Source organism: Embiotoca jacksoni, unplaced genomic scaffold (genome assembly GCF_022577435.1).
Source record: "Embiotoca jacksoni isolate LCO1_2020_lvr unplaced genomic scaffold, fEmbJac1.0.p SCAF_1, whole genome shotgun sequence".
In the NCBI taxonomy this organism is placed as follows: domain Eukaryota; kingdom Metazoa; phylum Chordata; class Actinopteri; family Embiotocidae; genus Embiotoca; species Embiotoca jacksoni.
In genome coordinates, this window is record NW_027185229.1 from 2,837,941 (window position 1) to 2,852,483 (window position 14,543).

Consider the following 14,543-nt stretch of genomic DNA (forward strand, 5'->3'; position numbering starts at 1 on the left):
TGTCAGCAGTGACAGCAGAACTACCCAGAGAACCTACAAACACAAAGGACTAACGTGAAAACGTGAATTTGGAAATATTTGCTGCAAAACAAACTACGCAAAGTAAAAAATACTTACGCATAACTTAAAATACATAATAGACTTAGACTTGGACTTTATAAATCCCACGGTGGAGAAATTTACTAATAGTTCCTTTTATTTTGATACTGTAATGTGTAAGCATCACTTTGATTTTACTTAGTTCTTAAGTAAATGTACTCTGTACATTTTGACAACTTGTATATTGGACGGAAAATTGGAATGCAAAATTAATTGGGACAGTAAATAAATACAAAAGGTAAATAAATGTAGCCATTAGTAAAGCCTGCACTTATTTTTCACAATACTTTTAGTGCATTAACTGACATTGATTTATTTATAGAATCATTTATTTGTTGTTTTATTTTTATTTTGGCAGATTGGGTCTTCCATACACCAGTGACATTTGCAGGAAAACTTCTGCTCCTGATAAAATGGACAGTGGAATATAACATTTTACTTATTAATACCCGTTCTGTCTTTTTTCTGGGACTGAAGGAGGAGTTTAGTTTCCACGGCCATCTTAACTGTATGAACACACCTCTGATATGAAACCTTTTAAGCTGCAGTGCTTTCACTTTCATTTACAAGGAAATAGAAGTGTTCAAAGCAGCCAAGGTAAGTCCTCTGCGCCTGAAAGGTCATATTGACGTGGTGTATTAAAGTTCAGATCGTAACAAAGCTTTCGACATAACGTTATTTTTAAAGCGTATTTAAAAATATAAAACATACGAAAAGTAAAAGGTGTTTTATCGTGTAAAACTTTGCATCAAGCTGCCGTAACCGAAAGTAGAGTCGAGCTGCAAGAATCTCCGTCGGTATTGCGCACTTGTGGGTGCAGTACATGAATGTAAAGAATTGGTGGTGGTTTGACCACCGCGAACACTGCTGCCATCGTGCATGTCATAAATGTGGTGTTTTTAGGGAAGAAGACTGTCGAAATGTCACACAGAGTCGACCCAGACGAAGACACGGCCATGGACGTTGATCCACCATCGACGCACCTCGGATCAGCAGCAAAGAGCTTTCCTAATGGAGCTTGGGTATTAATATTAAACTGTAGATATTCACAGTGGCTGTCTTCAGTAGGAAGAGCACTTTTAAAAACTGTTTCGAAGTATTTTGTATTAACATATTTTGCCGTTACAGGGTCCTGCGACTGACATCACGCCAAAATCAACAACGCCTGAGATGCCTGATGAGGTAAATATTATTAGTGTGTTTGTGTTCAATGAAATATTCTATTTTCAACCGGATGGAAATCCTGGCTGAGTTTCAGCAGGCCTGCATGTTTTCTATAAATCGTATTTAAAAGTGAAAGTAAAGATCAGCTGTGATTAGAGTTTCTGTTCTCTGGGGACTGAGGAAATATGACATATTATATTATATTATATTATATTATATTATATTATATTATATTATATTATATTATAAAAAGTGTGTAATGTTCTGTTACTGCAGTCATTAGTGAAACTTGCTGTGACGTTGCAAAGTCACCAGGTAACAACCATCTATTTTAAAACAATTGATGCTTGTTATGTAAATAAAAACGAAATGCAACAATTTGTAAATTCCATAAATCCATATTGAATTGAAACTAGACCAAAGACAACATATCAAATGTTGAAACAGAATTTTATTGTTTTATCAAAAATATATGCTCATTTTGAATTTGATGGCAGCAACACGTCTCAAAAAAGTTGGGACAGGTGCAACAAAAGACTGGAAAAATTGTGTAAACTAATTAGGTTACCTGGCAACAGGTCAGTAACATGATTGAGTGTAAAAAGAGCATTTCAGAGAAGCAGTTAAGATAGGCAGAAGTTCACCACTCTGTGAAAGACTGCAGGGAAATACTGCAACAATTTAAGAAAAATGTTCCTCAATGTAAGATTGTAAATAATTTGTGGATTTCATTTTCTACGTGTCCTGAAAGATTCAGAGACTCTGGAAAAATCTCTGAACACAAGGGACAAGGCTGAAAACCAATATTGGATGGTGGTGATCTTCGGGCCCTCAGGCAGCACTGCATTAAAAACAGACACAAATTTGTGGTGGAAATCACTGCAGGGGCTCAGAAACCCTTCTAAAAAACATTGTCGTTGAACACAGTTCATTGCTGCATCCACTAATGCTGGTTAAAACGTTACCACGCAAAGAAGAAACCAAATTCTGAGCATCATGAATTGAAAAATACAACTAAGAAGACCCTGAACTGTTGAGTAGCTAAAATCCATATCAGGCAAGAATGGGACATTTCACTTCTTGGTCTCCTCAGTTCCCAAAATTTTAGAGTTTTGTTCAAAGAAGCGGTGATGCAACACAGTGGTAAACATGCCCCTGTCCCAACTTTTTTTTAAATGTGTTGCTGCCATTTTCATTTTCCAAAAAAACAATAAAATATCTTAGTTTTTGTTGTCTTTGGTCCATATTCAATTAAATATGGGTTTACATGATTTGAAAATCATCCCATTCTGTTTTTATTCAACATTTTACACAGTGTCCCAACTTTTTTGTAAACGGGGCTATAAATATTTTCAAAGCAGATGTTTTCAGCTGCACAACTCAGTAATAGGCTGCATTGTCTTACTGTGTGTTTTCAGGCCTCCCAGAGTTCACAGCAGGATCAAGATGAAGCTTGGCTTACTCTGTCATTGAAGTGGGGAAAGTCTGGTCCACCACTGAAATTGGAAACAAAACTAGAGCAATGTCTTCAGACTTGGTTCAACAGCAACAATAGCAGGACAAACTGCAAGGTTGAAAAGGTCTTTGGAGACAGCAGTGCTAAAATAACGATCAAAGGTGGCACAGGTGCAGTATGACTATACTTATATATAACTCAAATACAATTCATTTTAGCAGTACTCTGTATGAATACTGATTTACATGTTTGTTTGTTTGTTTTCTTTTTTTAAGGCCTATATGTCAAAGAGCTTTCGAAACTGATTGGACAAACACTCTATGTTAAAAAAAGCGATTACGATGTCACCATAATATCTATTAGTTTGACAACACCAGACCAGGATGCACAAATACAAGAAAATGCTCCACCGACCCCCACCCCTTCAGTGCCAGAGACACAAGATGTATGTACTGTGTAATACATCCTTGAAACGCACAATTACAACATAAGAAATTATGTTTTTTAATTAAATTAATATCTGTAATTTTTATCCAGGCAACAGAGCCACAAGTGTCACATGAGGAGGAACAGAATGGCAAAGTTTCTACAGCAGTAGAACCGGAAGAGATCAACTCTGGTCTTGTCCAACTGGTTCATTTCTGGTATGTGAACAACGTCTACAAGCAGGAAGTTGAACGTATAAAGAAAGAAAATGGAGCTAACATGATCACTGACGTGAAGGTGACGTTCGAAGCAGACCAGAAAGATGGAACCCCGCACAAAGCTTTCACTGAGTTCACAAACGTTGTCCAAAAGTGTTTGTCAGAATTCAGTGGAGAAGCTATTCCCTTCAAGAACGTAGATCCAGATCAGTGGAGTGCTGCACTGAAAATCATCCAGAGAAAACCAAACAAGCTTTTGGTAACTGTCTCGTCTGAAGAGATGATTGTATGCGGGCCAAGGTTGAGTGTAGATGCAGTAAAGTCTGTATCTCCAACACAGAATACAAACACAAATGCTTCTGTCCAAGTGCGTGAGGGGACGTCCGAAGACACCTCGTCCAAGATTGGCATGACCATCAAAGACGATCTGGTCGATGGACTAACCATTGAGAAGCGCTACTGGAAGCTGATAACCACATCTTTTAAAGAGAAAGTAGAAAAGATCAAAGCTGAGTTTGATGTGGACTTTAAAGAATCAGGTACCAGTCAAGGCAAAGTTCATGTCAAAGCTTTCTACAAAGGAGCTGTAGGAAACCCCTCCATGGTGAGCCATGCAGTCAGAGCTCTTCTTCGTTTGTACCAGAAGATTGCCACGTCACCCCTGAAGTTGACCCAACCCCGTGGTGCCACCGGGCTCGGTGGCTCACAGAACACCTGGACCGGTGGTCATCAGTGGGAGGAGGCCTCCAATGGAGCTGTGTGGAATCAACCAACAGCACCTGGGCTGAACATGGGAGGGGGGGCAACAGCCAGAGACAAAGAAGAGAAAACGTGTCCTATATGTATGGATACATTTACCAATAAGAAACAGCTGACTCATTGTAAACATGAATTTTGTGAGTCATGCCTGCAAAGAGCTGTGGAAGTCAGAGGGCACATCTGTCCAGTCTGCAAACATGTCTTTGGTAAGATGGAGGGAGACCAGCCAGAGGGAAACATGACCTGGGATATACTACACTCCCATCTCCCAGGATACAATGACTGTGGCACCATAATGATCTCTTATCATATTCCAGCTGGAAAACAAACGGTAGGTAGTTGAATGCCTAAAAGCTCATTTGACAAAATCCTTCACATTGTTTATTTTGAATGTATTAATATCTACCTTTCACTCTCCTTTTGCAGGAAAAACATCCCAAACCTGGAGAGTTCTATGGTGGTATCAAAAGAACAGCATATCTCCCAAACAACAGAAAGGGCAAAGAAGTGCTGCAACTGTTGAAAAGAGCATTTGACCAGAAGCTCATTTTCACTGTTGGGACATCCAGAACAACTTCGATGGAGAACCAGGTGACCTGGAATGATATTCACCACAAGACGAGCACGACAGGAGGACCGCAGAGGTACAGTAGCTCAATCTCTTTCATCTGATTTACTTTAAATTATTTTTCAATGTTGATATCTGTGGAAACGTTTTACATATTCTGTCTCTACAGTTATGGATATCCTGACCCTGACTACCTGAGCAGAGTCAAGGAGGAGCTGAAGGCTAAAGGCATCGAGTGAGACGAATTGCAATCTAATTTTACGAAATTAAGAAATTAAAATCCTTCTGTTAAATGTTTCTTTGAAGCAAGCGATTACTGGAATTCACATGTTTTGCTTTCTCTTCTCTTCTAATGTTTCATATGATCAGTAAAGGTTGCTTTGAGGTGCCCTGGGAAACATTTCCAGCTTAAGACTTTATTGTTTGCAACAAGTATTTTCTTCACATGTTAAGCATTAATTAATGAAGGATTTCCTTTGGTCTTTCTTGATTGTTAAAGGTTTTAAACATGTACTGGTAGAAAATGAAAATTTGCATATGAATGTAATCACCATTGTAAATGTCACAGCACAGATGATTAGATTTCCTGTTTGCCTAATAAAAGGATGAAATGAACCCACGCTGACTCATCACAGTATTTCCTTCCTTTATCAGGACAAGTTGTAAACAAAACACAACACAGCGACTTGTTTTCTGTACAATTTGTAAAAATGTATTCACAACATAATCTGTTATTTAGTTGGTAAAGTACTCCAGCAAAAATATAACATTATTCTCTTTCCAGAAGAAAGTCTGAGCCTCGATGCATCACGTACTATAAAAACAAGGACTAATCAAAAAACAATTCTCAGATGAATTACAAGGAAGTTTTGAGCTTTTCGTTTGTCCTTTCCTGCTCAGTCAGCACAAAGGAAAAAAAAACAGTTGGCATTGGTGAAATGGAACAATGTTTTTTTTTTATTTTGTATACAATTCATACAAAAATAAAGAAAATAATGTTGGCAAATTTGGTCTTTGATACCAAAGCAACATGTTCAGGATAGCTGAACCTCATTTAGCTCACTTTTATTTTCAGCCTCATGATCCACAACACTTGTTCTTTTCTGAGACTGAAGGAGGAGTTTAGTTTCCACGGCCATGTTAGCTGTATGAACACACCTCTGATAGGAAACCCGTTCAGAGCCGCAGTGCTTTCACTTTCATTTCTAAGGAAGACGTGTTCAGAACAGGTAAGGTCATATTGATGCAGTGTATTTATGTTCAGATAGTAACAAAACTTGTGACGTCACGTTGCTTAAAAAGGCCCAGTTAGAAATATAAGACACAAGAAAAGCAAAAGGTGTTTTATCGTGTAAAGCTGCGCATCAATCTGCCGTAACTGAAAGTAGAGTCGAGCTGCGAGAATCTGTCACTATTTTTGGTGGTTTGACCACCGCGAACACTGCTGCCATCGTGCATGTCATAAATGTGGTGTTTTTAGGGAAGAAGACTGTCGAAATGTCACACAGAGTCGACCCAGACGAAGACACGGCCATGGACGTTGATCCACCATCGACGCACCTCGGATCAGCAACAAAGAGCTTTCCTAATGGAGCTTGGGTATTAATATTAAACTGTAGATATTCACAGTGGCTGTCTTCAGTAGGAAGAGCACTTTTAAAAACTGTTTCGAAGTATTTTGTATTAACATATTTTGCCGTTACAGGGTCCTGCGACTGACATCACGCCAAAATCAACAACTCCTGAGATGTCTGACGAGGTAAATATTATTAGTGTGTTTGTGTTCAATGAAATATTCTATTTTCAACCGGATGGAAATCCTGGCTGAGTTTCAGCAGGCCTGCATGTTTTCTATAAATCGTATTTAAAAGTGAAAGTAAAGATCAGCTGTGATTAGAGTTTCTGTTCTCTGGGGACTGAGGAAATATGACATATTATATTATATTATATTATATTATATTATATTATATTATATTATATTATATTATAAAAAAGTGTGTAATGTCTGAGTTAACTGGAATTATTTCTTCATCTGGATCCTCTAGCTGTCTGTTATAGCCCATCCCAACTAAACTTTTTAAGGAAGTCTTCCCTTTAATTAATACTTCCATATTAGATCAGATCAACCTATCTATTGTAACCAGCTATGTTCCGCAGGCTTTTAAAATGGCTGTAATTAAACCTTTACTTAAAAAGCCGACTCTTGATCAGCTGTTTTAGGAAACTACAAACCAATTTCCAACTTGACGTTTATTTCTAAAATCCTTGAAAAAGTTGTTGCAAATCAACTTTGTGATTATTTACAAAGGAATGATCTGTTTGAAGATTTTCAGTCAGGCTTTAGAGTTCATCATAGCACAGAAACAGCTCTGGTGAAAGTTACTAACGACCTTTTATTAACCTCAGATAATGGACTCGTCTCTGTACTTGTTCTTCTGGACCTCAGCGCTGCTTTTGATACGATTGATCATACGATCTTATTACAGAGATTAGAAGACGTTATGAGGATCAAAGGAACTGGATTAGACTGGTTCAAATCCTACTTATCAGATAGATTCCAGTTTGTCAATGTCAATAATGAGTCTTCCAGACAAACAAGAGTTAGTTATGGAGTTCCACAAGGCTCAGTGTTCGGCCCAATACTTTTTACTTTGTACATGCTTCCATTAGGAGATGTCATCAGGAAGCACTGCATCAATTTACATTGTTATGCAGATAACACTCAGCTATATCTTTCTATAAAACCAGATGAAACTAATCAGTTCGTAAAACTTGAAGAATGTCTAAAAGACATAAGGGCCTGGATGACCAAAAACTTCCTGCTTCTAAATTCAGACAAAACAGAAGTTATTGTACTTGGTCCTAAACACCTCAGAAACTCTTTCTGTAATCACTTAGTTACTCTAGATGATGTTGTCTTGGCCTCCAGCAAAACTGTGAGGAACCTTGGAGTCATCTTTGATGAGGATTTGTCCTTTAGACACCATATTAAGCAAATCTCCAGAACTGCCTTCTTTCATCTACGTAATATTAATAAAATCAGGAAAATCCTTCCTCAGCGTGACGCAGAAAAACTCATTCATGTGTTTGTTACTTCTAGACTAGATTATTGTAATTCCTTGTTGTTAGGATGTCCAAATTACTCATTAAAAATTTCCCCTCGGGGATTAATAAAGTAACTACCTAACCTAACCTAACCTAAAAACTTTGCAGCTGATCCAAAATGCTGCAGCAAGAGTACTGACGGGATTTATCAAGAGAGATCATATTTCTCCAGTTTTAGCTTCTCTTCATTGGCTTCCTGTGAAATCAAGAATGGAATTTAAAATTCTCTTGATGACTTATAAAGCTCTACATGACCAGGCTCCATCATATCTTAGAGATCTTATCGAACCATATAATCCTAGCAGAGCACTTCTCTCTCAGTACTCTTGTCTGCTTGTGGTTCCCAGAGTTTCCAGAAGTAGAATGGGAGGCGGAGCTTCAGTTTTCAGGCTCCTCCCCTGTGGAACCAGCTCCCAGTTTGTGTTCGAGGGGCAGAAACCCTCTCGAGCTTTAAGATTAGACTCAAAACGTTCCTTCTTGATAAAGCCTATAGTTAGGGCTGGCTCAGGTAGACCTGAACCAACCCTTAGTTATGCTGTTATAGGCCGAGGCTGCTGGGGGACCTCGTTACATGCTGAGCTTCTTTTCTTTCCTCCTACTCTTTAACTGACTCATACCTCACCATCCTTTTCTCTCTCATAGTTTCTTCTTATTGTCTGTTGTCTCCATTCAGTTCCCTCGCTCGCGTAGTTTCTCTTCTTTCTTTTCCAGATGTCCCGCCATGGAGCTGCATGTCTCTGCTCTGCGCTTGTCGTCTCCACCAACAGTTCTTCTCTTCTATCTCTATGCTGTCCTTTTCTCTCTCTGCTCTCCTCTCACCCCAACCGGTCGAGGCAGATGGCCGCCCACCTCTGATCCTGGTTCTGTTGGAGGTTTCTTCCTGTTAAGAGGGAGTTTTTCTTCCCTCTGTTGGAGGTTTTTCTCTCTTAAAAGAGGAGGTTTTTTTTTTTCCCTCCTAGCTTATGTGGGAATTGTTGAATTGTTGGGTTTCTCTGTATAATATTGTAAAGTCTTGCTGTAAGGACTTTAATGTGTTAAGTGCCATGAAATAACCTGTGTTGTGACTTAGCGCTATATAAATAAAGTTGAATTGAATTGAATTAATGTTCTGTTACTGGATTCATTAGTGAAATTTGTAGTGACCAGGTAACAACCCTCCATTTTAAAACAATTGATGTTAATTTACTGCAGTTTGTCATCAGTTCCACTGCCACAGCTGTAAATCTGAAAGTATGACAAAGTAGCTAATAAAGTTATTTTAATAAGAGCATTTTTTATTATGTTTTGCCAATATTAAAAAAAAATTGTAATTATAGTAAATACATATTTTCAAAGCAGATGTTTTCAGCTGCACATCTCAGGATTACGCAGTAATATGCTAGCGTGTCTAACTCGATGTTTCACAGCAGGATAAAGATGATGCTTGCGTCACTCTCTCATTGAAGTGTTCAGAGCCTGATCCACCACAGAATTTAAAAAAAAGTTTTTTTTTTTTTTTTTTTTTTTTTTTAACTTTGTCATATGACTGTATCATTTTAAGTGCGCGACTATCCCTGGTGTTATGGTCCGGGTGCCCGGAGCGACAAAGTTTTCCAAAAAAGACCAGATTTTGCCAAATGTTTCACATTCAATAGGCCTTTAACAATTAAAAACAACATTATATTGCATATTATATGAAATTCAATTCCAGTTAAATATTCCCATTGAGATGGTGGCGTGATATTTTCTAGTGATGAGCAGGGTGTGCTGTTATGCTGATTTGAGAATGTTCCAAATATACAGTTGACCAATCACATTTCTGCGTCAGAACTACTTGTTCCTTAAAACCTATAATTACAATATACAAAATGAAGCTTTGGAATTAATTTATTTTTTCTCTATTTTTATCCAGGAAGAAGTGCATCTTAATGAACAGAGTGGCAAAGTTTGTGCAACAGTAGAACTGGAAGAGATCAACTCTGGTCTTGTCCAACTGGTTCATTTCTGGTATGTGAACAACGTCTACAAGCAGGAAGTTGAACGTATAAAGAAAGAAAATGGAGTTAAAATGATCACTGACGTGAAGGTGACGTTCGAAGCAGACCAGAAAGATGGAACCCCGCACAAAGCTTTCACTGAGTTCACATACGTTGTCCAAAAGTGTTTGTCAGAATTCAGTGGAGAAGCTATTCCCTTCAAGAACGTAGATCCAGATCAGTGGAGTGCTGCACTGAAAATCATCCAGAGAAAACCAAACAAGCTTTTGGTAACTGTCTCGTCTGAAGAGATGATTGTATGCGGGCCAAGGTTGAGTGTAGATGCAGTAAAGTCTGTATCTCCAACACAGAATACAAACACAAATGCTTCTGTCCAAGTGCGTGAGGGGACATCCGAAGACACCTCGTCCAAGATTGGCATGACCATCAAATACGATCTGGTCGATGGACTAACCATTGAGAAGCGCTACTGGAAGCTGATGACCACATCTTTTAAAGAGAAAGTAGAAAAGATCAAAGCTGAGTTTGATGTGGACTTTAAAGAATCAGGTACCAGTCAAGGCAAAGTTCATGTCAAAGCTTTCTGCAAAGGAGCTGTAGGAAACCCCTCCATGGTGAGCCATGCAGTCAGAGCTCTTCTTCGTTTGTACCAGAAGATTGCCACGTCACCCCCGAAGTTGCCCCAACCCCGTGGTGCCACCGGGCTCGGTGGCTCACAGAACACCTGGACCGGTGGTCATCAGTGGGAGGAGGCCTCCAATGGAGCTGTGTGGAATCAACCAACAGCACCTGGGCTGAACATGGGAGGGGGGGCAACAGCCAGAGACAAAGAAGAGAAAATGTGTCCTATATGTATGGATCCATTTATCAATAAGAAACAGCTGACTCATTGTAAACATGAATTTTGTGAGTCATGCCTGCAAAGAGCTGTGGAAGTCAGAGGGCACATCTGTCCAGTCTGCAAACATGTCTTTGGTAAGATGGAGGGAGACCAGCCAGAGGGAAACATGACCTGGGATATACTACACTCCCATCTCCCAGGATACAATGACTGTGGCACCATAATGATCTCTTATCATATTCCAGCTGGAAAACAAACGGTAGGTAGTTGAATGCCTAAAAGCTCATTTGACAAAATCCTTCACATTGTTTATTTTGAATGTATTAATATCTACCTTTCACTCTCCTTTTGCAGGAAAAACATCCCAAACCTGGAGAGTTCTATGGTGGTATCAAAAGAACAGCATATCTCCCAAACAACAGAAAGGGCAAAGAAGTGCTGCAACTGTTGAAAAGAGCATTTGACCAGAAGCTCATTTTCACTGTTGGGACATCCAGAACAACTTCGATGGAGAACCAGGTGACCTGGAATGATATTCACCACAAGACGAGCACGACAGGAGGACCGCAGAGGTACAGTAGCTCAATCTCTTTCATCTGATTTACTTTAAATTATTTTTCAATGTTGATATCTGTGGAAACGTTTTACATATTCTGTCTCTACAGTTATGGATATCCTGACCCTGACTACCTGAGCATAGTCAAGGAGGAGCTGAAGGCTAAAGGCATCGAGTGAGATGAATTGCAATCTAATTTTACGAAATTAAGAAATTAAAATCCTTCTGTTAAATGTTCCTTTGAAGCAAGCGATTACTGGAATTCACATGTTTTGCTTTCTCTTCTCTTCTAATGTTTCATATGATCAGTAAAGGTTGCTTTGAGGTGCCCTGGGAAACATTTCCAGCTTAAGACTTTATTGTTTGCAACAAGTATTTTCTTCACATGTTAAGCATTAATTAATGAAGGATTTCCTTTGGTCTTTCTTGATTGTTAAAGGTTTTAAACATGTACTGGTAGAAAATGAAAATTTGCATATGAATGTAATCACCATTGTAAATGTCACAGCACAGATAATTAGATTTCCTGTTTGCCTAATAAAAGGATGAAATGAACCCACGCTGACTCATCACAGTATTTCCTTCCTTTATCAGGACAAGTTGTAAACAAAACACAACACAGCGACTTGTTTTCTGTACAATTTGTAAAAATGTATTCACAACATAATCTGTTATTTAGTTGGTAAAGTACTCCAGCAAAAATATAACATTATTCTCTTTCCAGAAGAAAGTCTGATAATACATTCTGTCATTTAGTTTGGAAAGAAATGCTCGTGTGATTTAGCAAAAAAGTTCTTTGGGTAAAACGTTGACACGCTGTACGCCACTTCATCCACCAGAGGGCGATCAGTTGCTATCTGAGCCTGAGGGGTCATCAGCATGTAATTTCGTTGTGCACACGGTTTATGAGCAAACTTTGCACAATTTATTTTACGGGATTTTACATAACTCCCTCTGTAGAATTCTCGAAGGCGTTACCTTGGCACTAACGTGCCTCATGTCATATCATGTTCATTGACCGCCAATGGTAGTCACTCAGTTATGGTGCTGAATAATTGACAGAAAACGTTGTAATATGTGACGATGTTACAGCCGAGGTGACCTTTGACCTTTTGGATTTATCATTTTATGCTATTTTACATATGTTAACTTTGTCATAATTACAGTGGGGTCAAAGGGCAAACAGACTTTTTTTTTCATAATTTCAACATGTATAGTATGACTTTTTCACTTTTTGGACGACACGCTATAGTATGACTTTTTTTTAATCACTTTTTGGATGACATTAAAGAAGTATGACTTTTTTGTCATATTTCTGACGACATGCTATAAGTATGACTTCCGTTGAAGTTATGGAAGGCAACACAATAGTGCAGTTCTCAGCTTTGTCGTCTCATAGTCTAAAGGTCCGGGGTTCGATCTCTGCCTGGGACTTTCTATGTGGAATTTGCATGTTCCTGCAAAACTAATAACCTAAAAGTAAAGTTTGTCTTCCATAATATGGATAACTAACTTATGCATGTAGTCCATAATGTAAAACATTACATCATGTATGTAGTCATAAATGTGACAAAGTCACGCTCCAAGCAAGAACATGCTCCACAGACAGAGTTCCAAGCCCCTGATCGAACCGAGTACTTCCTGATTGTGAGATGACAATGCCAGGAACTGCAAAGTTGTGCTGCCTTTATTGCATGTTTGTCTGATTTATATAACTTATATGACTTTTAAACATTTTATGGAAGACGATACAGTGGTGCAGTGTTGGTGCCTCCCAGTCAGAAGGTTCCAGGTTCAATTCTTGCCCTCAACGTGGCTTTCCATCTAAGATGTTATTCTTTCCAGGGCGAGTCTCAAACCTGGAACCTTCTGACTGAAAGGCAACAATGCCAACCGCTACACCGTTGATCACTCTTCCATAACACGTTTAAAAGTCAGACAAGTCAGACAAGCATGCAGTAAAGGCAGCAAAATGGTGCAGTTCCAAGCCAGCGTTGTCATCTCACAATCAGGAACTTCTGGGTTCAATAGGGGGTCTGGACCTTAGTGTGGAGGATTGCATGTTCTTGCTTGAATGTAATGTTTTACATTATGGACTACATGCATAAGTTAGTTATCCATATTATGGAAGACAAACTTTACTTTTAGGTTATTTGTTTTGCAGGAACATGCAAATTCCGCATAGAAAGTCCCAGGCGGGAATCGAACCCAGGATTTTTAGACTGAGATGACAACACTGACAACTGCACTATTGTGTTGGCTTCCATAACTTCAACGGAACTCATACTTATAGCATGTCGTCAGAAATAGCACAGAAAAGTCATACTTCTTTAATGTCGTCCAAAGTATGGCTATTTTTTCATATTTTGGACGACATGCTATAGTATGAGTCTTTTTTTTTTTTATCACTTTTTGGACGACATGCTATATTATGACTATTTAAAACATTTTGGACGACATGCTATAGTATGACTTTTTTTCACGTTTTGGACGCCAAAATGTCAAAAAAAAAAAAAGGTCCTACTATGTAGCATGTTGACCAAAATATGGAAAAAAAAAAAGTCATTATAGTATGTTGTCCAAAATATGAAAAAACTGTTATACTTTAGAATATTTTCCAAAATATATATAAAAAAATTCATTCTATTGTGCGTCATCCAAAATGTCATAAAATTTTGTATCCTAGAATATGTCAACAAAAATGTCTTAAAATGATATAGCGTGTGATCCAAAATTTTAAAAGATATCATTGTGTAGTTTATTCTAATAAACTAATACACATTCAACATTTATATATATTAAATATATATGTAAATAGATTTATACATGTATATATGGTATATAAATGTTGAATATGTATTAGTTTATCAATGTTTACTTTCAGTGTGCTTTATGAGCTATTTATTTACAAATATATATTTTAAGTGGCTGTTTTAAAATCAATTTAAGCCCATGTACATTGACACATTAATACAGTAACCTTATAAGTCTTGTAAGTAAAAAATGAATATAATTTCTACAAATCATTAATCGTCATATTTTTGACTTTATCTATGTGGAGTTCTAAATAAAGTTTTCTCTTCGGTTATTTTGAATCTTGAGATGGACTATCATCTCAACTCGACGCTCAAGAGAGGAGTGTGTATCAACATTAGGCTTCATGAACCGAATTACTTACATGGTGGATGAGATTCATTTTCATTGTAAAAATGATCTTTTGTGAAGCATTGATTTGGTTTAAAATCCTTGGTTAATACTTATGGAGACGTCTGGATATAATTTAATGTAGCAGCATGAAATGTGCAGAAAGTTGTATATATTGTGCAAATACAACTCTTTCATGAGAATGCAACTCATTCACTTGGCAAATATTGA

At 38.0% G+C, this 14,543-nt stretch overlaps 2 protein-coding genes across 2 annotated transcripts; both read left to right on the forward strand.

Annotated features, from left to right (window-relative positions):
* The first annotated feature begins 618 nt into the window (after nt 1-618).
* Nucleotides 619-5,309, forward strand: LOC138201847 (E3 ubiquitin-protein ligase DTX3L-like). The gene is made up of 8 exons (XM_069155355.1): nt 619-696; nt 1,003-1,121; nt 1,228-1,281; nt 2,682-2,889; nt 2,995-3,164; nt 3,257-4,453; nt 4,549-4,766; nt 4,860-5,309. The coding sequence occupies exons 1-8, from the start codon at nt 627-629 to the stop codon at nt 4,927-4,929; spliced, it is 2,106 nt and encodes a 701-aa protein (XP_069011456.1). The 5' UTR covers nt 619-626; the 3' UTR covers nt 4,930-5,309.
* A 530-nt stretch (nt 5,310-5,839) lies between these two features.
* On the forward strand, nt 5,840-11,720 carry LOC138201855 (uncharacterized). The gene is made up of 6 exons (XM_069155364.1): nt 5,840-5,919; nt 6,171-6,289; nt 6,396-6,449; nt 9,687-10,871; nt 10,967-11,184; nt 11,278-11,720. The coding sequence occupies exons 2-6, from the start codon at nt 6,188-6,190 to the stop codon at nt 11,345-11,347; spliced, it is 1,629 nt and encodes a 542-aa protein (XP_069011465.1). The 5' UTR covers nt 5,840-5,919; nt 6,171-6,187; the 3' UTR covers nt 11,348-11,720.
* The last annotated feature ends 2,823 nt before the right edge of the window (nt 11,721-14,543 follow it).